At 39.1% G+C, this 27,265-nt stretch overlaps 1 protein-coding gene and 1 long non-coding RNA gene across 2 annotated transcripts in view; both read left to right on the forward strand.

Annotated features, from left to right (window-relative positions):
* Positions 1-25,769, forward strand: LOC141434923 (threonine--tRNA ligase 1, cytoplasmic-like). The gene is made up of 15 exons (XM_074097410.1): positions 1-107; positions 6,386-6,506; positions 7,318-7,562; positions 9,708-9,879; positions 11,569-11,646; positions 13,123-13,380; positions 14,427-14,573; positions 15,846-15,955; positions 17,162-17,317; positions 17,775-17,952; positions 19,242-19,364; positions 20,464-20,642; positions 21,515-21,689; positions 23,526-23,640; positions 24,658-25,769. Exons 1-15 carry the CDS (start codon positions 1-3, stop codon positions 24,810-24,812), a joined length of 2,319 nt encoding a protein of 772 aa, XP_073953511.1. The 3' UTR covers positions 24,813-25,769.
* Positions 1-27,265, forward strand: part of LOC141435296 (uncharacterized) — a 45,590-nt gene that overhangs the window by 16,591 nt on the left and 1,734 nt on the right. The gene's annotated exons all lie outside the window — the stretch shown is intronic.

Raw genomic sequence — 27,265 nt, forward strand, 5'->3', positions numbered from 1 at the left:
ATGATATTAGTTACCACGGGCAAGCAACTGATGGAGATCCGAGTTATCCTGAACAACATGACAGGTGGCCCCGTGGGTGCAGACACTAGCCCAACGATGACGCTAAAGTCAGACAAGTCAGCGCAAAACAAAACAGCTGGTATGCAGTATGAACACCATCTTGATTTACCAAGAAACAAAGGGAAATGCGCCATACAACAGACGCCGAAAAAATAAACACAAGACCAAGAGTTTTGAGCCGGTGTTGATTAGGAAACCAGTGAGCCCTAAAAAGTCCGTGGTGGTCAATAATTCTTTAAGGCTGAAGATGGAAGCGGCGAGAAAGACCTCGCAACGCATCAGTAAGAAGCCTGAAAAGTTGGCCAAAATTAAAAGAGGAATAAATCGCAGTAATCTATTTTCGTGAGAAAACTAAGATTATTTTTAAACCAACCAAAGCTATACACAGAAAGTTTAATATTGCAGTAAGTACAGTCACCTGCACAGCTGAAGCGGAGCGCGCAAAATACCTATCTGACACTGACACGTCCTATATTTATGCAAGCGTTGTGTCAGATATTGGTGCTGGTGACTGTACAGCCGAGGACAAAGAGATGTATACATACATTTGAAGATATAGCCGCGATATTATGACAGATAAAGTTTATAGGTGATAGGGTTTTTTAGGTAATTTAGAGCACTAGGTACGACGCTCTCAGCTTTTATCATATTTCGTGACCATTGGCAGCTCAACTTTTTAGTTTCTGTGACTTTAGGGAACCATTTTGTTATTCGTTATTAAGTACTTCATTGTTACTTACATACTTACTAAATAGTAGTAATATAAAATTACATTTAAGTAGGTAGGTAATTTCAGTATTTCGCGTATATATGTCGGATTTTTTATGTTATATTTATATTACAAATATGTAACACGGAACAATCTACAATGTACTAATGTGTAGGATGTGTACGATACATTGGCTTCATAATGGTCACAAAATTCGAGAAAAGTGCCAAATAGGAACTAGGTAGTTTTCACAAAATTAGGTATAACTAAAAAAAAAATACAAATTATTTCTCGAAATAAGTTGGTAAGAATAAATATAACTTTTTAAGATGTACAGTCAAGTGTAAAAGTATGTACGTATTCAAAGTTTCAAAAATATGTACCACCGACTCTTATTACGTCGCAATAAGGCCGTAGTAACATATTTTTGAGTGGTTTGAATAGATACTTATTTTTGCACTTGACTGTACTTCATTTAATTTAGAAACATGAAATTTACACACACAAACATCACGCCTTCCCCAATGGAGTAGCAGAGCACACGAAACGTTACCGCTTCGGAGCCACTTTTAGCAATTTTAGGTTTTAAGTTGTCAAAAAAACGGTACAATAGTGACAGGTTGCTAGCATGTTGCCTACGGTATACCACATACCATCCTCAGTCGCCTCTCTTACGACATCCACGGAAGAAACATCGAAATTTGATAAATACGTTTAAATAAACTTTAGTTTTTTCAAGAATGTGTCGTTTTATTCAAAGATGCTTGTATACAGGGATAGAATTATATTTATTATTTTTTACCGACGAAAAAAAACGCAAAAGTATGTGTGAGTCTGCGTGTAAGTATGTAAGTAAACTCCAATTCAATAGAATCTGACAATCCTGTAGACACTTCCAGCCTACTAATATAAACACCGGGCTACCTAAGGCTTTGTGATGTGACTATTATTCTTTTTTGATTCTTTTAGATGATAATTGCAACAGCAGGACATATATAATCAAGTGTGCCCACGATAGGGTGTCTTAAATATGTAGAAAATTAACAGATTCTATTGAATTGTACTTTAGGTACATATTTGTTACTCTTTTACGCCAAAATGGCTAGACAGACAGACGGCACAACACTGATTATTCAGATTGATTTTTGGGATTTTGTGGTAGGTGTGCTATGGTGCAATATTAATTTTTCTTCATCGGAAAGTCGGAACAATTTCACAAAATATTACCGATCAAATTAATACAAAATTTAAATCAATTAAAATTAATGTCACGTTTGAAAATAATTTCGACCCGCATTTGGAATCCTACCTAGTATAATAGAATTAGTTTTTTTTTTTTTTTTTTTTTCAAATCTGCAATCAGCTATGCTACAGCCATAATCAGATATGTGTGAGTTCAATTAACTTTTAAGAGGGTACTCCATCGAGCACACTCCTCTTTCTTGAAGAGTAGACTCATTCTCTCTCGTCTAGCTTGAGTATTTGCCAGCGTTTTAGCCTTGTCACTTCATCTTTGCCGCTCAACAGGTCCCTGCAAGCTCGTTTATGTGTGTTTGTAGTCTCTCTTTGTATCTCTTGCAGTACTTGACGACTTCTTCTTTCACGGTTGGTGTGTTTAAATATTCGTGTATCTCCGAGTTTCGCAAGAACCATGGTGCCTTACTTATTGTTCTTAGGACATTATTTTGGAACCTTTGCAGTATTTCAAGGTTTGAGTTGCTGGCGCTTCCCCAGAGTTGTATACCATAGTCCAAATGGGTTTTATGATTGCTTTATATACCAATAGCTTGTTTTCCAGCGTCAGCGGAGAGTGTCGACCTATTAACCAATACAAGTTTCTGAACTGAAGATCTGCTTCTTTTCTTTTTTTTTTGATGTGATTGGCCCAGGTTAATCTTCGATCTAAATGGAGACCAAGGTATCTCACACATGTTTCAGAGGGTAATTGTTCTCCTCGCAGGTATACACTGGGGCAGTCTCCCCTTCGTAGGGCAAATGTTATTTGTACAGACTTTTGGACGTTAGGCTGTATTCTCCACTTTTCAAGCCACTGATCCATTGCAGTTAATAGAATTAGTTGTAGTAGAATTAGTTGGAAACCCCCACTTTGTCACTTCAAAATTCAGTATCTCAAAAACGGCTAAACAGATGTAGATAAAACATGTCCAAGATCCATCGCTACAAAATCTGCTTTCAAATAAAAAAAACCACATTCAAATCGATCCACGCGTTTAAGAGCTACGATGCCACAGACAGACACCAGACACACATAGGGGTCAAACTTGTGATTGTGTTAAATACTTGTGAGCAAGTCATTTTATATTCCGTATCAGTGCTTGTAGCAGATGCTGGGCCCTGATCGAAAACGGCCCTTTTACCCGACTGCCCCAAGGAGGGTTAAGTTTTTCGACCGTACTGTATATAAGTATGTATGCATGTATGTCAGTAAGGTGCAAACACGGCGCAAAAGTGAGTCAATAGTATTAATTAACTAAATGAGCCAATCGCAAGGGGTGACATTATTTACCGGCACGGATAATACCGACATTGGAATTACCGACCCGATATTTCGTGTACACGCCCATACAAACTGGTGTCAAACTGACAAGAGTTTCTATGGGCGTGTGGGCGTGTACACGAAATACCATGTCGGTATTGTTAACAGTACAAAAAAGGAGCGTACACCGTCTTCATACAAACGGCCGGAACGCGAGTTATAAATACGCGCCACGAATTCTCAGCATACCTCGGCAACCATCAGTCGCGAGTGCTCCGCGGTTACATACCCAGTATACACACTCTCATCTATGTACATACCTACGGACTCACGCGCATTTATTACGTACCTAATATGTCACAACGATAAAAACAGTATAGTTCAGTGTACGGATGTTTAAATTCATCTAATATAATATTATAAAAAAACGTATGTAGGTATTTAAGTTATTTATCAGGGTGTGAGTTTGTTATACTCTTAATTTCAACAATAAAGCTTTTCGCACATCCCAGAAGAGGCGCAAATACTTCTCCGTAGCTTATTTGTGGGTAACAAATATACGTAGTGATGAAGCCAAATAAAACCGTTTTTAAAACATAATAAGTTTTGTGGTTTATTAAAATAACGTAAAATGCATTTTTGTTACACTACTTAGTTAGTCCATTTTGAAATCTCTCCTAATTACATAACTGAAGAGTGACAGTTAGTAGATTAGGCAGCCGGCGTAGGTAATTATATCAAGGACGCTGCCGAGACGGAATCTTGCTCCTTTTTAGGGTTCTGTAGCCAAAATGGCAAAAACGCAACTGTTATAGTACTGACCGTCCGTCCGCGGCTTTGCTCAAGGAAAAGTATGCCGACAAAATGGTACAATAAAAAATTCAAAAAAATATTTTTAGGGTACCTCCCATAGACGTAAAGTGGGTGTTTTTTTTCTCATCCTACCCTTTAGTGTGGGATATCGTTGGATAGGTATTTTAAAATCTAAACCGGTGGGTGGTAAAATTTCAAAAAATTGAGGATGATAGTAAGTATATCAAACTTACAAGGAAAACTATAACGGTTAAGTTTGCTTGAAAATTGTTAGTAGTTTAAAAGTAAATAGCAGCCTAAGGTATATAATTTACCTAAACTTCGAAGATTCCATATAAAATACGAAATCATTAGAAAAATATTACTTAATTTTTCTTAATGGCTACGGAACCTTATTTTGGGCGCGTCCGACACGCTCTTGGCTAAGAGTAGTTTTTCCAAAGACATAGACGAGACAAATTCAGCTGCGTGCGATTTTGCAACTTAAGGAGCAGCCACGAGCTATGCGGTGAAGGAAAACATCGTGAGGAAACCTGCACAAACCTGCGAAGCAATTCAATGGTGCGTGTGAAGTTCCCAATCCGCACTGGGCCCGCGTGGGAACTATGGCCCAAGCCCTCTTGTTCTGAGAGGAGGCATGTGCCCAGCAGTGGGACGTATATAGGCTGGGATGATGATGATGATGAGGAGCAGCCACACCGGTGCTTAAAAAACAGTGACGGTACGGAATCGCAGTGACAGTGACGCATCGTATGCGCACCGTTTTTGTCGCATGCTCTCCACACCGCTGCTTAAAATACGGCGCTGTTGTTTTTTTTCTTTTTTTTATTCGACTGGATGGCAAACGAGCAAGTGGGTCTCCTGATGGTTGTTTTTTCATAAATACAATAATAATATTATACGAATAGATGTAATCGATTTAACTTTATCTGTATTTATTTGTTTGACTTCTTCCTGACAGCTTGTTAGTTTTAGCATGTTGTTTAATTTTTTTGAATTAATTTCGATTTGATAACTCCTTTAATCGTTTCACTTCTTGAATCCAACATTTTAAAAATAAGCTGTTAAAATGTTTCCAACTTTTGCAACAATTCATGTGCTATAAAATTCTTAAAAATATATATTATAGTCGTTATTCCATATTCAATGTTTTATTGTACACTAGCTGGTGCCCGCGGCTTCGCCCCTGGTGTAGTTTTTTTTTTTAATTTTCTAAATCTTCTTTTATAAGAACCTTCTACTGACTGACAATAGCAAACACAACAAAAAAAGAATTAGCCAAATCGGTCCAGCCGTTCACGCGTGATGCCGTGACCAAGGCAAATAGGAATTCATTTTTAGGGTTCCGGAGCCAAAATGGCAAAAACAGAACCCTTGTAGTTTCGTCAAGTCCGTCTGTCTGTCTGTCTGTCTGTCTGTCCTTCCGTCCGTATGTCACAGGCATTTTACTTGAAAACTTACAACATGTATCAATGAAATTTGGAGTAGGTACAGAAGTCTTGTCAAAGCCGCTATTTAGTTTTGTTGTTAAATTACCAAAATAAATATTTATAGGGGGGGGGGGAGGCACTCCATACACGTAACAGTAATTGAAAAAAATATTTTTTTTAACTCGCATCAACAAGTAAAAAAAATAAATAAAAAAAAAAAAAATTTAAGCTGTTTATTTCAAGCAAAAGAACAAAAATCATTTTACAATCATTAGAGAGTCCTTAATCCTAATTTTAAGGAGTGGCACATAGTTCGACAGCTCTTTTGAAAGATAGTAAGATTTCTCAAAATATTTTTTGATTAAATGAAGATTAGTTTCAACATGATCGGATATACCGTTTTTGAGTTATTGCCGGAACTTCTCAACAAAATGACTTAAGTGCCGTGAAAATACGTTATTTTTCTGGTACTTAATAGATTTTAAGACTGTAGTACCTAAGTATTTTAATTGTGTTATACTTAATGCACATAATATTACTTGATTTTTGTCGTTATGGCTACGGAACCCTATCTTGGGCGTGTCTGACACGCTCTTGGCCAGTTTTATATACTTATTAAAGATTATTTTTAGGTATTAAGAATTAACAGGATTTTTAATTTTTTTATTGTTTGTATGTGTTTTATTTATTTAAACAATGAATTTTTACATAAAAATAAAAATAAAAAACATATAAAATTAACTAAAACGGGCTTCCTCATCCAAAGGCAGCGCAATATTTTTAATTTGCTAATCAGACTATATCGATTGAATTCGATAGTTATTCACACGTTTCTCACCACTGCCCATCCATAATCTAATGTCAGTCGTCCGTCAGTCTGTCACTGTCAGAATCACGACAGTACGACACGCACAAATCGGGCATTGGTATCGATAATTCTACCGCTATGGGGGACCCCGCCGCCGAAGCAATCAAGGATCTTAAAATAAACGATAAGGCAGGGTTTTGAAATCTTAATTATAACCTAACAGCCATTGTTTTATTGTTCAGAGTGATGCTAAAGTTATTCAGTTACCGTAGGTGCTGCGTGGTTCGGTCTACAGGCTATGCCACATGGGTAGGGATTCGTCATCGCTTCAAGTTACTAAAACCCTTATTTACTAAATCGTGCATTAAACTTAGTGTAAACTTAAGTTTCCTTTGTTTGTGTGTGAATTTAATGAGTTTTAACATGTGTCTGACTCAGTTTTTGTGATACTTTTGTTGTTCCATCTTATGGTGCATTTCTAAGTAATATTGCGTCGGCTAGATGACGTGCGAAAGTGATGACCCTGAAGTTACAAAATTATTTAAATCACTATCTTTTTCCCGCGGCTTCGCCCGTGTGGAATTCGGTTATTGCGCGCCGTTCCCTCGGGAACTGCATTTTTCAGAGATAAAAAGTAACATATGTCACTCTTGTGACCCATAAACTATCTCTATGTCAAAAATCACTCTATGGCAAACACACAAACACACAGTTTCGCATTTATAATATTAGTTGGATAGTTGATAAATTTAGTGACACTTCCTAGTATTCCCATTTTTTTTTAATAATTTAGTGTTGCAAGACTAGAGCTATAAAACTTTATGCCGCATAGAAAATTCAATTTTTATATCAATGGAATGTTTGGAATAAATTATGGTCCAATTAATGTACTTGAACACATTACATTACATTAGACAATACGAGTTTGCAATCAATATAAGTAATACATTTGAATGTATAGTAATAAATACACTTCCTCTAATATTGTTAACCTTTCCAGTCTAAAACCAAAGCGATGAAAGAAAAAAAGAAGAAAGCTGATGACTCCAGTGCAGTCTCGGAGATGAATCCTTGGCCGGAGTTCATCCAGAAGCGTATTACCCTCTGGGATAAATACAAAGCTCAGTATGATGAGGAGTTGGCGAAGAAACCAGATGTCAGTGTTGTTGTGACGTTGCCTGATGGGAAAACGGTTGAAGCCAAGGCATGGAGAACTACACCCTATGATGTGGCTAAGGGAATCAGGTAATATAGTACTTAAATGAAAATAAATGCTACGTAATTTTCATTGTTTGCTTCAAATCTTGCAAGTTAATTTTGATCCACTTACGGTTGGATTGTCTTGTATATATACATACATAGGTTGTATGACAATGCATAGATAGGTACAGTCAAAATGCTATGGTGGCCAAGTATTTTACCTATAGGCTTTCAAGGAGAGGGTTCTTGGTTCAAACTTCAAACACAGGCTCGCATCTCAAGTTTTTTGAAATTACATTAAAAAATTTCACAAATAGGTGCAGCTGTTCCAAAATTACATTAACACACAAGCTCAAAATAATCCCATTAAATTAATTGCTGACCCTGAGTTCAATCCAATCATCATAGGTGCTTGTGATTTCGTTATTATTAAACATGTTGATTGCTTTGTTGATGTGAAAGCTTTAATCAAAAAAGCTATATCACCACCTTATCAAATTGTAAACAAGTGAGTGGACACTTCACTGTAATCAATTATCTTAGTGATGTGTGTCCATAGATATAACTGGCCTTAGCTTATGACCGGGGTACTGACGCTTCTACAATGGCATGACACAGTAACAATTGCAAATTTCCTATGTACAAGCATATAAAATGATGTTAGGGGGGGGGAGGTTATACCATATCATCAACCAAATTAGACAACATTATCTAACAGCTTGGTTTGATGTCATAACCAAGCTTATGAGATTAAAAGCATAGTATACTACTATGCTGATACAGCCTACATCCGTTAAAGTCAAATATTAAATATTGGCTAAATGCCGAACACCTGGCAATCCTAGGCACATTAAATTAAAAAAAACCAGTACCCTACTTTGTTTCGGATTTCAACAATTCTGTATGTTTTTCAATGTTATTTTGTCTTTAATGTTGCATTGGAATTAACATGTATTTACCTGTTTGTATGTTTATTTTTGGTTTTGTTTTGAAAAAAAAAAGTTTCGCTGTCAAGTTTCTCTCGGCACATTCTTCTTGGCAATGATGATCTTTCCGAAAGTGCTGGTAGTATAAAAAAGTGACTTGTAGGCTAGCAGTAGGTTTTGATTTTGATGTAAAACATGGCTCTTTAATCATAAGGCCACACCACAGATCATGTGAACAGAGTAAATGACTCAGAAAATAACTGTAATGCTAAAAAGTTAATCAGTGTAAAGAAATACAATCAGTCCTTTAGAGATTTTTTTACAAACCATTTGGGTGAAAAAGTTCTTGCAGTTGTTTGCAACTTGCAGTTCTGTTCAAATGCCCAATGATATCTATTAATTACTGCAATATGGTTAGGTATTGTTGTTGAATGTTTTCATCTTGTAATACAACAAAATCTAACAAGCTTTTCTTAATGTCATTGCTATTTTTTGTTTGTGTTGTTGGAACACCTAAATACCTAACTAGTTAATTATATTATTTACCTGCCCCCAAGCGAGTTTTGGAACGAGTTGTAAGTATTTTATAAAACAATTAAAGTACTTACTGAATTTTGTAATTTTTTTGATGTCTATGTGTTCAATTGTGAATTTGTGATATATATGAAAACGTAAATTCTAAAATCTGTCTTAGGAAAACATATGTATGAGCAAAACTTTGAGCATTAGGATTCTCATTAGGGTTTATTGATGTTATCTAGGTTTCATATTAGATACAGGTATACATATGCTACTATTATAATTTATAAGAAATAAAGGGGCATCCATTAATGATGTGAGACGTTTAGGGGGGGAAGGGGTCGACAAACCTCTCCCAACTTTAAGCGGGAAACAATGTAAAATTGTGAGAAAAGTGGGTTAAATTAAGTAAAAAATGTTTCTCCACAAATAAATAGTTAAAGACATCTTTGTGTTCTCACCTGAGATTAAGGGTGGGGGGAGGGAGTCGGGCTGAATCTCGCGACGTCTCACCACGAGAAAATGGGAGTCGAAAAATCGCTAAAATTGCCTCACTTCGTAATAAATTATGGATGCTCACAACACATCAAATTGTGCCATTTAAAATGAAACTCTCAAAACTCTTTCAAGCACGGAAAGAAAGGTAGTTTCTTTCAAAAACATAGTGTTGGTTACACGTGCACTATTGCTTCCCGAAATAAAACTCGCTACATGCACTAGCTATATTTTGCTACTGTGCTTCCAGCCAAGGCTTAGCTGATTCCACCATCATTGCTCGTGTCAATGGAGTGTTGTGGGACTTGGACCGGCCTCTCGAAGAGGACTGCAAGCTGGAGCTGCTCCGCTGGGACAATACTGATGCCCAGGCTGTCTTCTGGCACTCTTCGGCTCACATGCTTGGAGAAGCCATGGAACGGGTATGACTAGATCGATTTTAACACATTAGGATAGTGTAGGCTTGTTCTTGCTGGTCTTTAAAGGTCTCTACCTATAACACCATATCATACCATGACCGTAATAGCAAATAAATTAAAACTTTATTTTGGCAAACAACATGTTTCATATGATTAATAGGTTTTATGCCTTGGTATGTTTGATAAAAAAAAAAAGAGGTCGGATTGACAGCTGTCAGTTGTCAAATGTCGCTGTACGTGTGTGTAGGTACGTATGTGTCGTTGTACGGCGACATTTGACAACTGACAGCTGTCACGACCTATTTTTTTTAATCAAACAGACTGAGGCACAAAACCTATTAATTTCGCGAAACCTGTGGTTTGCCGAAACAAAGTATTAATTTATTTTTTACAAAACAACGGCAATTGAAAAATAATATCTATCTACAGGAGTGAGCTACAATCTACAATATAAGTCAACTATCAATAATAATGGACCATCCCGAAAACTTAAGGTACTCGTACCTAACCTACCCAATGAGGCTATCGCGAATGAATTTACTGAATAACAACTGCTGACTGGCTGGCTGAGTGGCCAATTGCCACCTTGTGCCGTACTGAAAACAAGCCCGGTTGGGTAACAGCCAAGGGCAATGCGGAAAGACAGAATAAAACTGAAAGTAGCTGTTGCTACACTGAAAATGCTTAAATATTGTCTGGAGGCGTGCTCTGAATAATTAGGGCTCTATCTAATGGATGTAAAGGAAAAATGTTAGTATGTAAACACAATCTTTATTGCTCTTTTACTCTATACAGCGTAAAAGTAATATAAATATGTGAAACCACTTTGTAGTAGATTACCAGACAATTTACAAAGATAGTTTTAGCTCAGCCGCAAGCGGGTGTTGATGCAGAAGGCGTTCTTATATGCTAGTTCACAATTTATTTAAGCTTAATGTGTTAGTCCCTAAGGAAATCAAAACTTGCCATCAATTTCAATTTTCAACTACTGAATTTAAATCATACTTCCCTAAATACTAGCAATTCACTTTAGAAATTACTGGCACTGAGGATCCCATCTTAGGCCTCTAGGTTGGCAACGCATCTGCAATCCCCCTGGTATTGCAGGTGTCTATGGCGGTGTGATCTCTTACCATCAGGAGACCCACTTGCTCGTTTGCCCATCCAGTCAAATAAAAAAAAAAAAAAAAAAAAAATTCGCCACTAGAGGCGCTAGTGTAGCGTGAGGTCTCCGAAATGTCAATCTCATAGTTTTGGGTGAGCTACGCGGGTTTATTTAGAATTAGAATAATTTTGTGAATATTTTGCAATATCTGTAATTAATTATGGCAAATATGCGTTCCGGGCAATGAATGTCTGTGTTGAGACAGTTTTGTCTTTCGGAAACCTTTGTCTTCCCTTTTTCCGAACAAACGGGACTATGCAACACTGTAGTTGCTCGATATTTTTATGTTACGGTTTTAAGGTGTATTAAATATGATTTTAATCTAAACTTTGTTTTCACGCCCGTAATAACAGACTTTGAAAGCCATACTTAAAAACCTCACGCAACAGTGCGCCATCTAGTGAGACAAAAAACGATAGCCCTATTGATTGGTGACATCGATTAGCCAAGTAGCTCCTTTGATCATTCCTAAACATTGTTTTGTCTCTCTTCTGATTATGAAATCGACTCGTGTATTTTTTTTTCAGGTTTACGGAGGTTGTCTCTGTTACGGACCTCCTATTGACGAGGGATTTTACTACGACATGTATTATCCAGAGAAAGGAGTAAGTTTGTTATTAATATATGGGTATTTTCACATCAGAGTACCTTTTCTTTTTTTTTCAATAAAAAATATAGTTTTTCCTACACAGAATCAAGAGCAATATCGATTCCGATAGTGAAAAAACATCCCAAACAAAAATGACAGCAGGGCTACCACGAAACTCGAAACTCGAAGTTCGTATCGTACCGTCCCTCTCGCTCTGATATAAAATTGTATAAGTGTCAAAGGGACCGCACGACACGAACTTCGAGTTTCGAGTTTCGTAGTAGCACTGCAGTTTTGTGACGTTTTTTTTAATACAGTCGGCATGGGCGTCACAAAACTGACTCATAAAATTTGTATGAAAAAATGTAATATATTTCGTAAGAAAAGGTACTGTTTTTTTAAAACGCCCATACGTATTTTGGTGGTTGAGTTTGATTGAAATATTATTTTTAAGCTTTTTTAATTGAACTCCACATCTCAACCCTTTCCCCTTGTAATGTGACGGTGTAGGTAACTTGATATCCAAGTAAAGCCTGACCAGAAATATATGACTATTCGCCATGTTGAGGAATTTCATTGGAACTAATTTCTTACACTGGCAATAATTTTAATGATTGTCAGTGTCGCAACAACACACAATAACAAAAATGCCCAAAACGATTAGTAGTCACAACGGATCATTGTAAATAATGTTTATAATAAACTACTGGAAGAAAAAAACGCTTGGGGAATGAAACTATTTCGCTACAAAACCTTTTCAAATTAACATCAGAGCTAACAGGTAAACGTAGTAGACAAGTCAAGATGTTATTGTAGTCTGGTAAAAAAAAGCAGTAATTATAGTCATTTAAGCTTTCTGGATATATCGTAGTCATCGCTAACGCGAATTACGAAAGAAGGTCGTTCCTCCTCAGGTTTAGGTCACCAAAAAAAAAAAGAAAGCATTGTTCCGACTATACTCAACTATTGCCATATAAATAAGAACAATAGCGCCCTCTTCCCTAGTGAAAAAGGGGTCAAGTCTGCAGAAATTACACAGCTATTTTCTATTTTATGTGTAAAGGGGTTTAAGTCCAAATCAGCAGTTCAACTTCTGCAGAATTAACCCCTTTTTCACTAGGGCCCCAGCATATATTTTTGGTTAACCTTTAATACGATTTATTAATTCTGAGAACTTCCGCCTCTACTTTTATAGTTCCAGCCGATATGCTCCCAATTAAATTGGTCCCAATTTCGTGACAGTTTGCCTCTTTTTCCCTCTTCCTTTTTAGGGTTCCGTAGCCAAAATGGCAAAAACGGAACCCTTATGGTTTCGCCATGTCTGTCTGTCCGTCCGCCGTAACGGCTAGTTTATAATATTAGTAGGTAAGGTATGGTAGGAATTAGTAGAATACAGTTCGATAGAGCTTGAAATTTTGAACAAAACCGTATATATAACTTATTTTCAGCATTTTACCCAATTGACTATAAAGACATCGATATCTTTCCACAGATCTCTTCCACAGACTTCCACGTGCTCGAAGGCTTAACAAAAAAAATCACCAAAGAGAAGCAGCCCTTCGAACGTCTGGAGTTGACCAAGGAACAACTGCTGGAGATGTTCGACTACAACCCTTTCAAAGTCAGGATATTGAAGGAGAAAGTCAACACCCCCACCACCACAGCGTACCGGTGCGGGACCCTCATAGACCTGTGCAGGGGCCCGCATGTGAGGCACACCGGCAAGGTCAAGGCTATGAAGGTCACTAAGGTGTGTAGTGGTGTTTCTTTTCGTAATTACTGACATTTGAGGACCCATTGCTGAGAATTTTTGAGCTGGTTATTATAGGGATGACGACTGGGTTAAAAATCATTCTATTTAGTCCGACAGTTAGATTATGGAAATATATGGGACGCGTATTTTTTGGTTTAAGTATCAAATTATTAAAACACAAAGGTGTAGATCATCAAACTTCCGGAGTGGGGGCTTGTGACGTCACTATTAAGTAAAAATCGTATCATAAAGTGACTTCACTCGAAACTTCTAAGCACTGTATCCTCGTCATTTTTTGTTTGTCGAACAAAAGAAAAAATACGTGTACAATATTTTTTAATTATCTAACTGACAGACTAAACCGAACTTGCTATTTTTAAGGTTTATTCAATCAGTTATGTATGTGTCAACCATGAAACATTTCTATAGTGTAGTTAATCAAACACAGCGTGGCCCGCAAGCAAATTTTAAATGGCCGTCGAGTTAAGAACGTAATAATAACTAAAATTAGAAATTAGGCTATTTGATCGCATTACAAACTTAGTAACATACAGGTGGGCCTAAAAAACAGTTTTTGGACCGTGTGGCGGGTCAAAAAATTGTATGATGCACTCTTATTTGGCCCGACAGTCTTAAGAGGTTGAGCAGCCTTAAGCTAAGATCACTACATTTATTTTATTATCATTTTAGATTGAGAGTTTTTATATACAGTCGGGATTTTTTTAAAAGCCAAGTTATGCCTTCCGAAAAAAATATTAAAATAGGAAAGTACACGTTGCGTAATTTTATGATTCAAATTCGGGTTTTGTTCCGCGTACCTTGATTTCAGAGAATCTCGCGATCATGGCGCATGCAACTGTGCCGAAATATTGAGCTTCTCTAAAATCAAGTTAACCCATTTAATCATAAAAATTCATAAAATTAGTAATGACCGCGATAGTCTACAACATTGTGTACACGTCGCGTATCCTTTCATTTACTTTAAGCATAGAATGTACTAGATGTCTACCCTTCGGCTAACATAGTGTTACGACCGTCCTCAGAACTCAGCCACCTACTGGGAGGGCAAAGCGGACGCGGAGAGTCTGCAGCGCGTTTACGGAGTGTCCTTCCCTGAACCGAAACAGCTTAAAGAGTGGGAGCACATCCAGGAGGAGGCGGCCAAACGGGACCACAGGAAGATAGGAAAGGTGAGCTTGTGTTGTAATTTAAAGCAGATAAATGTAGCAAGCAGGTAACACTCTCTGGTACCCAAGAGATGGAAACAGACAACGGGGACGTCCAATAAGAAGATGGGAAGATGATTTCCGCCTAACCCTGCAGCCCTGGGACCATACTGGACTAGAGTTGCAGCCGACAGAGTCCAATGGAGGCAGTTGGAGGAGGCCTATGTCAAAAGACACCGAACTACTGCCCCCAGTTTTATGATAACATACACAAAAATAGAAAACTACCAGTTTGGAACAGAAAGGCTATATTATTATGTTATATAAGTGTATTGCTAGCGACTCCGTCCGCAAAGAATTCGTTGATGGCTATCCCGCGGAAACTGCAATTTTCCGGGATAAAAAGTATCCTATGTCCTGCCCTGGGACTCAAAACTATCTGTACCGAATTTCATCTAAATCGGTTCAGTGGTTTAGACGTGAAAAAAATACAAACAAACAGACTTCCAATCCTTCGCATTTAAAATATTAGTGGAGTTTAAGAGCTGTGGTGGTCTAGTCTAGTGGTTTGACCTATGGATTCTCAAGCAGAGGATCGAGGGTTCAAACCCGGGCTCGCACCTCTTGAGTTTTTCGAAATTCATATACGAAATTAAGTTTGAGATTTACTACCACGAGATTACGGTAAAGGAAAACATTCGTGAGCAAACCTGGACAAGCCTGCGAAGCGATTCAATGGTGTGTGTGAAGTTCCCAATCCTCACTGGGTCCGCGTGGGAACTACGGCCCAAGCACTTTCATTCTGAGAGGAGGCCTGTCCCCAGCAGTGGGACGTATATAGGTTGGGATGATGATGATGAAAGTGATCGTTTGGGTTCAATTTATCGCGACATCCGCGGCTTCGCCCGCGTGGAATTCGGTTATCGCGCGCTGTTCCCTCGGGAACTGCATTTTTCCGGGATAAAAAGTAGCCTATCTCACTTTCTGGCCCATAAACTATCTCTATGCCAAAAATTTGCGGCGTCTTTAGCCCATGTAGCGCCCGTGTGCTATTATCACTTTAGCGCCATCTAGGAAAAGCGCGGTCAAAATGGAATAGGTACAAAGTGCCGCGGCCGGCGCCCCTAAGACCACTGCTCCCGTGTGCAACGCACACCCTGCACTATAGGTAAAGACGCCCCAAAAATCACATCCATTCGTCGCTCCGCGCAAACATGCAAACACGCACACTTTCACATTTATAATATTAAGTATGGATTATAGACTGATGTGATGATGATGCTTGTTTTTTTGCAGGAACAAGAGCTATACTTCTTCCACGAGTTATCGCCTGGCTCATGTTTCTTCCAGCCGCGAGGCGCACACATTTACAACACACTCGTTAACTTTATGAGAGAACAATACAGGTATGATTGTGGGTTCAATGTTTCGCAACTAACGTTTGGCAACCTGATTCATTTCACAACTGTTTAATATTTCTGTAACTGACCTAACCTAACCTAGTTCTACACGATGGTACTGAAATAAATCCTGAAATATTTACAGTTTTAGAGTTAGCGAAATGAAAAGTTGTGATATTAATCAGGTTGCCAAGCGTTAGTTGCGAAATAAACGGATACCATGAGTTGTGTGTTTGGATTGGAATCACCTCCTCTATCTGGGCATTTCTTTCCACCGTTGTACCTTGACTTTATCTCTCCGATTTCAATAAAATTTGGGAAGTAGACTCAGTCCATGATTCCGAGCAGGAAAAACAGGGTCTCCAGATGTGTCCCCAAAATATTGTATGTATGTGTCCGTTTTGTTACGAATTTTTCTTAATATTTTTTGTCCAACAACACGGACGCATATATACAATATTTTGGGGACACATCTGGAGACCCTGTTTTTCCTGCTCGGAATCATGGACTGAGTCTACCTCCCAAATTTTGGTGAAATCGGAGAGATAAACTCAGGGTGCAACGGTAGATAGAAATGCCCATCTACAGCTTTGGTTCTTTACTTGTGTTCGAGGATTCGCAGGTTAAACCAAAATTAAAAGTTTAAATTGATTTATTTGATTATTAAAAGTATAAATTTTTTAAGAGGTCCGTATTTAGTCTAAATGTAAGGAGTAGAGGGCACCTAAATATATGGACGTTCTGAAAATTAAAATTTAAAAATTCAAAGTTCAGGTATTAGAAAATTCTATCTATTCTCGAGATTTTCGAGATATTTGGACATTTTATTAAAAACTGACTTCAAGTTTTTGACTGAGGTTAATCCTTTTCGTAGTTGTTTTTTTCTTATTGTTGAATACATTAGGTATGCTACCACATAAAAAGGGAAAATAACCATTTTTCTACAACTAAACTATATGTGTGTCTGTGAAAACAAAACTTTATTTTTGTGTTTTTGGTCGCACATTTTGTGAACTTTGAGCTCATGCGGTCAAAAAAAGGACTAGCACTTATCATGTAATCTTCGTCAGTGCACTGTAAAAAGTCTACGTACCGCGTACCCATTCAAATCCGCGGGAGCAAATGGGAGTAGATGTGGCGTGCTCGCTCTCTGTTTCAGGACGTGTGTGATTTAAAAAAAATGATTTACTTTGATTGAACATTTTTTTAAAGGGTCCGCGGCTTTCAAGAAGTAGTGACCCCTAATATCTACAACTCCAAGCTGTGGCAGACTTCAGGACACTGGGCGCACTACTCAGAGAACATGTTCTCCTTCGACGTGGAAAAGGAGACGTTTGCGCTGAAACCTATGAACTGCCCTGGACACTGGTGAGATATTGTTTAGGGTTGATTTTTGGAGTCTTTTTGTATTTTTTATTTCAACACCAAATTTGTTACTTTTACGGCCATCCCGTGAAATCCAACGAAAATACAAACTGAAACGTGGATGCACAGAAAAAAACCCAGAAAAAGAGACCAGTGCAGGGAATCGAACCCAGGTCCTCAGCATTCCGTGCTGCGTGCCATACCCCTACACCACCACTGGACAAAACTGGACCACAGTTTTATTTTCATTGGATATTGTTTAGGGTTCTGTACCTCTAACAGATCCATACGGTCCCTTTAGACATCAGTTACACGTTAATTCTGGTGTCAGTTCAGTCCTTATTCTGGTCAGAATGACCATAAGCATGTTTGGGAATGATGGTGTGTGTGAAGTACCCAATCCGCAATGGGCCCACGTGGGCACGGCCAAAGCCCTCTTGACCGATTTTTCTTGTTGCAGCTTATTATTCGACAACCGCACGCGGTCGTGGCGCGAGCTGCCACTCCGGCTCGCCGACTTCGGCGTCCTGCATCGCAACGAGCTGAGCGGTGCGCTGACCGGCCTGACGCGCGTCCGCCGCTTCCAGCAGGACGACGCGCATATATTCTGCACTCAGCAGCAAATACCGCAGGAAATGGTGAGTGGTCGCCTAAAACCGTATACTACAACTGCACGCGGTCGTGGCGCTAGCTGCCACTCCGGCTCGCCGACTTCGGTGTCCTGCATCTCTACGAGCTGAGCGGTGCGCTGATCGGCCTGACGCGCGTCCGCCGCTTCGAACAGGACGATGCGCATATATTCTGCACTTAGCAGCAATACCTCAGGAAATGGTGAGTGCAGCGACCTAAAACCGTATACGGTCGCACGCGGTCGTGGCGCGAGCTGCCACTCCGGCTCGCCGACTTCGTGTCCTGCATCTCTATGAGCTGAGCGGTGCGCTGATCGGCCTGACGCGCGTCCGCCGCTTCGAACAGGACGATGCGCATAATATTCTGCACTTAGCAGCAAATATCTCAGGAAATGGTGAGTGCAGCGACCTAAAACCGTATACGGTCGCACGCGGTCGTGGCGCGAGCTGCCACTCCGGCTCGCCGACTTTGGCGTCCTGCATCGCAACGAGCTGAGCGGTGCGCTGACCGGCCTGACGCGCGTCCGCCGCTTCCAGCAGGACGACGCGCATATATTCTGCACTCAGCAGCAAATACCGCAGGAAATGGTGAGTGGTCGTCTAAAACCGTATAAGGCCGTGTGTGATCTAACGCGTCGTGAGTTTTTTGGTGAACTTTTTTTCCATATTAACCCTTGAAGAGGCCTAACTGCTACTAAAGACAATACCGATGCTAAATCTACCATGATTAAAATTCTTTCGACTTGCCCTTCTATTGTGCTAATAAACGTGAGATGTTAATGACAATGACGTTTAATCGAGAGGTCAAATTGTTCGCATATTAACTCTAGAATACGGTATTTGACTATTTTGTATATGTTTTATAAATTAAAAGTTCACAATGCCTGTTATCGAGTAGAGAAACAATTTTTAAGCTACCTTTACAAATAACAAAGTTATAATGGGTTTGAAATTCAAGATTAGACATTTGATTGCTTAGTAGCGACATCTCTTGTCTGGGTGAGCGGTTGGTTCCGAAAGAGTGTGACGTCTCTCGATGAGAGCGGAACATAGATGTCGCTAGTGCTGCTGCATAAGTAGCGTAGTAGAAATAAGCAAACTGAGATATGTATGCATAGGAAAAATTCGTGTCTAGATTCCTGTCCAGCGGTGGTGTAGGGGTTATAGCACGCAGCACGGATTGCTGAGGACCTGGGTTCGATTCCCAGCGCTGGTCTCTTGTTCTGGTTTTTCTGTGCATCCATGTCTCAGTTTGTATTTTCGATGTTGTAAATAATTATTATTTTGACTATTTCCAGCTGAGCTGTCTCGAGTTCCTGAAGCACGTGTACTCTGCGTTCGGCTTCACATTCCAGCTGAAGCTGTCCACGCGCCCCGAGAAGTATTTGGGCGACATCGCCGCATGGAATGACGCCGAGAAGGTATGCTAAATGATACTATAGCTTGGCAAGTTTGTTTGTGACACCATGGCGAAGGACCTAACACAACGTGAGAAATGTGCTGTGACAGACAGACACACAAGTGGTCATAAAAGTTTTCCGGTTGTTCCGTTTGAGGTACGGAATTTTAAAAAGCCTGTCATCATCATCATCATCATCTCAGCCTATATACGTCCCACTGCTGGGCACAGGCCCCTCTCAGAACAAGAGGGCTTGGGCCATAGTTCCCACGCGGGCCCAGTGCGGATTGAGAACTTCGCACGCACCATTGAATCGCTTCGCAGGTTTGTGCAGATTTCCTCACGATGTTTTCCTTCACCGCAAAGCTCGTGGTAAATTTCAAATGTAATTCCGCACATGAATTTCGAAAAACTCAGAGGTGCGAGCCGGGGTTCGAAGCCACGACCCTCTGCTTGAGAGGCGATAGGTCAAACCAAAAAGCCTGTAAAACCAATAAAACATCAATATGATTTATTGTAACTTGACACTTATGTAAATTATAATATTCAAGCGGGAAGAGTCAAGCGGGAGAAGTATGCTCATTTGGGCTCGGGATATATATCCGTTATAGCTCGAAGAATTGCGAAACTGTAGTGGCAGAGGGCGGGGCACATTTCTCTCAGGACTGATGGCCGATGGGGTCAGACAGAAGGTTCTTGAATGACGTCCGCGACCGGGAGACGAGCTGTCGGTAGGCCTCCAACAAGATGGAGCGACGACCTGGTTAAGATCGCGGGATCGCGGTGGATGCGGAAAGCACAAGACCGGTCCGAGTGGAGAGGCCTATGTCCAGCAGTGGACGTCTTTCGGCTAAGCTGCTGCTAAGCGTTTTGTGCGGGATTTGGGCCGGGTCGGCTCGGACAAAAAGGGGTGGATCCTCGATCCGAGTCATTTCTGGTGCAAAGGCTGTCCATAAATATTAAACGTAGAAATGCCGCCAGCGTTATGGGCACTTTTGCGCCGGGAATGGCAAGGGGCGAGTTATTTGACTATATTATTTTTGTAATAATTGCTTACTGTATCTTATAAAAATTACAACAATAAATTTATATTCAATGACTGTACTCAAATATAATTCCAGGCGTTAGAAGAGTCCCTAAACAAGTTCGGGCAGCCATGGCAGTTGAACGAAGGCGACGGCGCCTTCTACGGGCCCAAGATAGATATCACGATACAGGACGCGCTGCGCCGGTCGCACCAGTGCGCCACCATACAGCTGGACTTCCAGCTGCCAGAGAGATTCAACCTCAGCTACGTCAGGTTGGTATTACCGTCAAACGTCTTTGGGCCAATCAACTATTTTACCGACACTTTGGGCGTCTCCTGCGTTACCAAAATTGTCTCTGGCGTTACCAAAAAAATCGTACTTCCAACAAGATATGTCACGATTTAATAGGTTGAACTTACGTAGGAAAGCATGTATTCATGTACACCATCTATTAAATTACAGAAAGAACATGTTTACTTACAAAAATCTGCAATACGGTATTTGACAACTCCTGAATGTGCCATATCTTAATTATTATTATTAAAATATAGATGTACAGACAGTGTTTAGCGAAGAGAAAACTTACATAAATCGGTTGAAAATTGGATTTATAGTGATTTTTTGAAAAATCTATATACCTGTCTCTTTCTCAAACGCTTTTCTCTATGCAACAAGTATGGCGCTACTGGCGTGTGACGTCACATGCCAGTATTTCTTTCTCTGTCTAATCTTGAATTTCAAACCTTTATAACTTTGTTATTTGTTAAGGTAGCTTAATAATTGTTTCTTTATTCGATAACAGGCATTGTGTAGTTTTAATTTATAAAACATGTACAAAATAGTCAAATACCGTATTGTTTAAAAAATGTCGCGGACAGATTAGTGTCGGTAAAAAAGTTGATTGACCCCTTTAACGAACCGTGAAACGCCTACGTCACGTCGTTAAACATTTACTGACCTCTGACCATGTAGCTTTTAATGCAAGATTTGAAACTACTCCCTTAACTGAGCTCCATGGTCAGACACCCTGTGTATGAAACCGTTAGACTTCACACATAAAAAATCTCCTGATCCCCCTAAATGTGTGACGAAATTTATAGGTGACACCTAAGGAGCAATTTGACCAGTTTATTGGTTGTTACAGCGAGACCGGTGACAAGAAACGGCCCGTCATAATCCACCGCGCGATCCTTGGTTCCGTGGAGCGTATGATAGCGATCCTGAGCGAGTCTTACGCCGGCAAGTGGCCGTTCTGGCTGAGCCCGCGGCAGGCGTGCGTTGTGCCAGTCGGCGCCGCCTTCGATGACTACGCTAGACAGGTAAAATATCAAAATATATCATCCTGGGACACTTGACACCAATTACCTAGTCCCAAACTAAGCAAAGATTGTACTATGGATACTAGGCAACGGATAAACATACCTATTGTCGTTCCAATCGTTTATTTAACTTTCGACAGATCACGCACGTGAAGTTTTACAATAATTTTCGGTACAATGTACTACAGAGAATACCGTACTTCCTTCATGGACGGGCACCCCCACTTAGTGATTTGCCATTCCTAGAATGACCATAGACTATAAAAACCGTTTTTAATTCATTTAAAATTATTGTGATTATATTTTATATCAAAATCATTTAAAAATAATAAATACATTAATATGCCTTTAGGGATTAAAAAGTAAAAACAACTAAAATAGGCACTGTAAAACTATTTTTAATTATACCATGGCCATACCATTTTACGATGGGCGTCTCGTTGTGAGTGACAACAAACTGCAGGGCTACTACGAAACTCTTAAGTTCGTATCGTACCGTCCCTCTCGGTCTCGTATTAAATAGTAAGTGTCAGAGGGACCGCACGACACGAACATCGAGTTTCGTAAGTAGCCCTGCTGGCGTCGCTGCCGCGTCCAGTGCTGCCGCTTCATAATTGTCAAAATTACTAAAATTACCGCCGGAAGTGATAAACAATATTAACTTGCCATAAATGGTTAATTTTAAAGGTTTATAAGATAAAGTAACTTAAACACCTGTGAATGTTTATAAAACAATGCAAAATGTTGAGCAAAAATAAAATATGAATGTGTTAAATCGATTAAAACTTCTTCATGAATAAAATCGATAGTTAAAAGAAATTCAATCGGTAACGCATCAGGGCATCACTATTTAATTAGTACTCGAGCTGTCAAAAGTTAAATAAAAGATTGGAACAATTATATATATTCGTATTATTCATAGAAATATCTGCCCCGGTGGGAATCGAACCCAGGACCTCAAGCTTCGTAGTCAGGTTCTCTAACCACTTGCCATCCGGTCGTCAAAATATGTATATGGATGACTATTTCTCAAAATTGTTCTCCATTTTCAGTTGTCCACTTATAAAAAAAACCTGACGCTAAATATTTCAAGACGAAAAGTAATATTGTGTTTCAATAAATACAAAACCTTGTGTTAAAGGCGATATAAAGTCAGATAATGTTTGTTGTTGGATCCAATAGAAAATTTCGATGTAGTTACAAAATTACGATTCTTTCCCTCACAAGATTTCGTGACGTGTTTATGCAGTTTATGTTTTATGATCTTGTCCTTAGTGTTAATAATTTCTTGACAAAATGATTTCATCACAATTTAATGATGGGACAACTTTTTGAGAAATACTAGTATAGCTACGCTAGGTACGCTAGGCAGCTCTCTCATTCTGGGAGGAGGCTTGTGTCCAGCAGTGGGACGTATATGCTGGCATGAACGTTGCTACCAGAGATGTGCGAAGATGTGTTGCGAGAAATGTGCTTTTCACTAAGCAATGGAAACTCTTTATTTACACATCCTCGCAGTGGAAACAGCTGAGCGGAGCGAGGCGAGGTAAATGAAGCGTTTCTATTGGTACATGAAAAACATCCCTCGCAACACTTCGCATATTATTGGTGGAAACGCTGCTTAAAGGTTGCCTGGAAAAGTTGTAAGTAAAGTGTAGTGTCGTGTTTCGGGTGTCCATGGGCGGCGGGAATTGCTTCCCATCAGGTGACCCGCATGTTCGATTCCCCCCTCCTATATATATAAAATATAAAAAAATGTTTGTGTGCACTAAAATCAGGGTCGGTATTTCCATGTTGGTATTATCAGGGCTGGTAAAGACTCCCCCTTATTCCCAGGTGAATGAGAAACTTTACGCTGCCGGGTTCATGTCAGAGGTCGACACCGACGCCGGGGACACGCTCAACAAGAAGGTCCGAAACGCGCAGCTCGCCCAGTTCAACTACATCCTAGGTAAGACTAGCTTCTACCCGCGGCTTCGCTTGAACCGTTAAAGTCAAAGTCAAAATATCTTTATTCAATTTAGGCTATAACAAGCACTTATGAATGTCAAAAAAAAAACTACCACCGGTTCGGAAAAACCTGTGTTGAGGAGAATCCGGCAAGAAACTCAACGAGGTATATATTTTTTTAAACAGATTTACAATATTATTAAATGATATCTATTCATCACAAGTATTTAACACAACTTTATTTTTAACACAGTAGGTTCGCTATTTGAAGTGATCGCTAATGCGGATCGGAATTATTTCCAAATATCCCTAATGGCATGTGCCAGAGTTTTCGAAATTCCTCAGCGATTCTTGAAAATTACATCTTGCTTTTATTTGCGTTGCATGAAGGTATGTAAAATATCATAGATGAGGCGTGAATTTCCTGCCTGCATATCAGCCCGAAGAAAATTCGCTACGAAAGTTGAACGGTTTAGCCACTTTTCAGTATTTTATACACATACATTTCTCCCAATAGGTCGAGATTGGGCAGCTAAAACAAAATATGTGTGTTATTTTAGACTACCCTCTAACAAATAGCTAAATAAATCATATAATGGGTGCCTTCCCTTTTGAGTCTTAATTCTACAATCTAAATTCTACAATATGGCAGTTAGGTTACCCAACGAAAGAAAATCAGGGGAAAAAACAAGTGTATAAGCGAGTTTTGGCATAGTTAGCAATATTGATCTCAGACAAAAAATGTATAAAATCTTTTTTGTAGAGAATTTTATGTAGATTACTTATGTCTTAGAACATTTTTTGCTGTGGGCCAGAGTTTACGAGTTATTTACGAACCCCCCACCCATCAGCACTTTTAGTATGTGGTTTAAAACACCATTCCTTACAACTGCCAAAATTCGCTTTTACAGCATTCGAGTTTTTTCCCCTGAGAGGCAGTTTTTGGTCTTTGTTGGGTAGGCTAAGTTTTCATTTGAAAATAATAATATTTTATTAACAAATAACTTCCTTATTCCAGTGGTAGGCGACCGAGAAAAGACCTCAGGAACGGTTAACATCCGCACCAGAGACAACAAGGTCCACGGAGAGATGTCTGTTGAAGCGCTCATCGAACACTTCAACACGCTCGTCCGGGACAAGACGCTCGCCGACGACAGCGAGCTACTGAAGTAGGGTTAACTTTGAGCAGGGCTTTAGAATTAATTCATGTCTCAGTAAGCAGCGTTTATCCACCACTGGCAGACGGAAATGCAAGACTTACACCCTGTTTCACCATTCATAAATGTGATGCCGTCTCTGTTTGTTTTGTTCGAATAGAAGGAGACGGCGTCACATTTATCCGTCAAATAAAAGTAATCAATGAGTGGTAAAACAGCCCCTTACAGTTATGTAAAGCTACTATTACACATGCTAGTTACTAGCACGAAAGCATGCTAGTATTAAGTAAACTGATTTTAGTACACCGGTCTTCGGAAAAAGACAATTGGCTGTTCACGACGATTTCCGAACACTGGCCAGGCCACCGTCCCCAATCTCCACTAGGTCCTTAAAAGATATAAAAAAAAGGTTTTGTATCGTGGAAGCTGTTACCATAATTTTTAAAGCCCTGGTTCTTTTTTTAAAGTTATTACAACACACTGCGTGTGTTTACAACGCACGCGCTGCATCAACGGAGTCTTAACACAAGTGTAAGTTCTATTTTTATGATATTACACTCGGTGATAAGATGCTTATATTCATTGCGTTTTAATGTAGTAATTTATTTAATGTTTTCTGTTCTTTTTCAAAGTAAAGACAGTGCTTAGTCCTAAAACAGGGTTTGATAGTTGAATCTGTTCTTTACGAGCTGCTGAACCAATTTTGATGGTCCTGGAGTTATGGCAATTCTGATTTGGGCTTAAGAGTTCATAAAGACATAAAGACGTATTATCGTTTCGTTTCTAAACAAATAACACATTATTTTAATGCAGCCGTGAGGTGTATGGTCGCTTCTATGGTGTGAAATTATGATTGTAAAAAAATACAAGTTCAATAGTGCATTTCTCTATTTAAGTTAATTCCAAATTGTTTCCAGTTACTTATTATTTGTAAGGTTAAGATTGCTCGTTCAATAAAATGCTTTTATTTATAGATTTCCTTGATTTATTTCGTCTTCGCTTACATTTAAATACAAACACCTTTATTAAATAGTATAAAAATATTTGGTTATTCACACGTTTGTGCACTAAGCAATTATTGAGGAGCTGGCAAGCTAAATACTATACAGGCATGATGATCATTTTCTAGAATATCCATAATTCATTATTCCAATAATATCCAAATCTCAATAGAATCCGTAAGATATACAAGGTGTCTAAATTAGTCCCGAATACAACAGATAACTGAGTTACTTTGAACCATCCTGTAAATAATTTTTGATTCATAATGTCACGTATTTGACAACACTGGATGTCAAACAGCGCGTCAATAAATACTTATTAACAATATATTGCAATAATAATGTTTACCACAATGAAAAAATTATAAAAACATCTACACGGGTGTTCAGAAGAACATAGAAGAATTAACTGCTGCTGAATAGATTAATTTATCAATTTTGCACCCCAAATGTCCTCATTCGTCAAACACTTAGTAGAAGCAATTTCAGAACGATGGAATCGCTCCCTAACCACAATACTGGGCTGGCTTAGAGCCAGGACAAGTGGTGCCATCATAAGTGCCACCAGCATGTGCATCAGTGGCACACGAGACACGACACCGGTTTAAGCCCGCTGCCAGGTGGCTTGGGTTTGACGACGGCGCTCTCCTCCCACACATTGATCAAAAATAATGTTTTGTATTGATTTCTAATGTATTGTTATTATTACTTCCTACATCAGTATGCACATTCTTCAATGTGACACGTTAAAAAAAAATTATCACCTCGTGTTAGAATCTGGTGCTATATCTGACACTCGTGTCTTCTTTCTGTCAGTAAGTACAATATTTTAGAAATGGATGTTTTTAGAAACGTTTACTTTGGAAAAATGTACTTTTGTAACGGGACACTCGTTGCACTAAAAAATAGCACGCATACCATGCGATAAAGCAAAAATATAGTACCTAGTAAAATACAGAAAATACACATTTTAAGATACGAGCTTTTTCAAAACAGACTGACGTTACCAGCGTTTGTACCTTTCTTATTACACGAGTCAGAAAGGGATGCATTGATTTGCTTGAAGGAATTTCTCCACTGGGATTATAATAGACAATAATTAGTATTCCCCAGGGAGAAGAATGACTCAGGTAGGTTAGGGATCTTAGACCATAAATATATAATTATAAATAGTATACTTTAACAGTAATCTCACTATTAGAAATTGCGACTAGGTAAATAAATAAAAGGACAACTCGTTGAACACATTGGCCTTGTTTCGCAGCAAAGCTACACACCAGAGCCCTATTTCTCGCAGCTTAGAAGTCTAATATTGTATTTTGTCTCTTAAATTAAATAAAAAATCAAACAAAACATTAATATCATAATAGTAATATCACAAAACAGATAGGTACAGAAGTCAATCTCATGTAAAGGGTCGGCAACGCACCTGTATTCCCCTCGTGTTGCGGGTGTCCATCTGGGTGAT

This window comes from Choristoneura fumiferana, chromosome 14 (assembly GCF_025370935.1).
Source record: "Choristoneura fumiferana chromosome 14, NRCan_CFum_1, whole genome shotgun sequence".
In the NCBI taxonomy this organism is placed as follows: domain Eukaryota; kingdom Metazoa; phylum Arthropoda; class Insecta; order Lepidoptera; family Tortricidae; genus Choristoneura; species Choristoneura fumiferana.

Excerpts from the sequence above, each read along its gene's own strand:
- LOC141434923 (XM_074097410.1), top strand. The coding sequence starts at position 1 with ATGATATTAGTTACCACGGGCAAGCAACTGATGGAGATCCGAGTTATC. Across the intron at positions 17,318-17,774 it reads ATGAACTGCCCTGGACACTG|CTTATTATTCGACAACCGCA; the intron begins GTGAGATATTGT and ends TTCTTGTTGCAG. Across the intron at positions 21,690-23,525 it reads TCGATGACTACGCTAGACAG|GTGAATGAGAAACTTTACGC; the intron begins GTAAAATATCAA and ends CCTTATTCCCAG.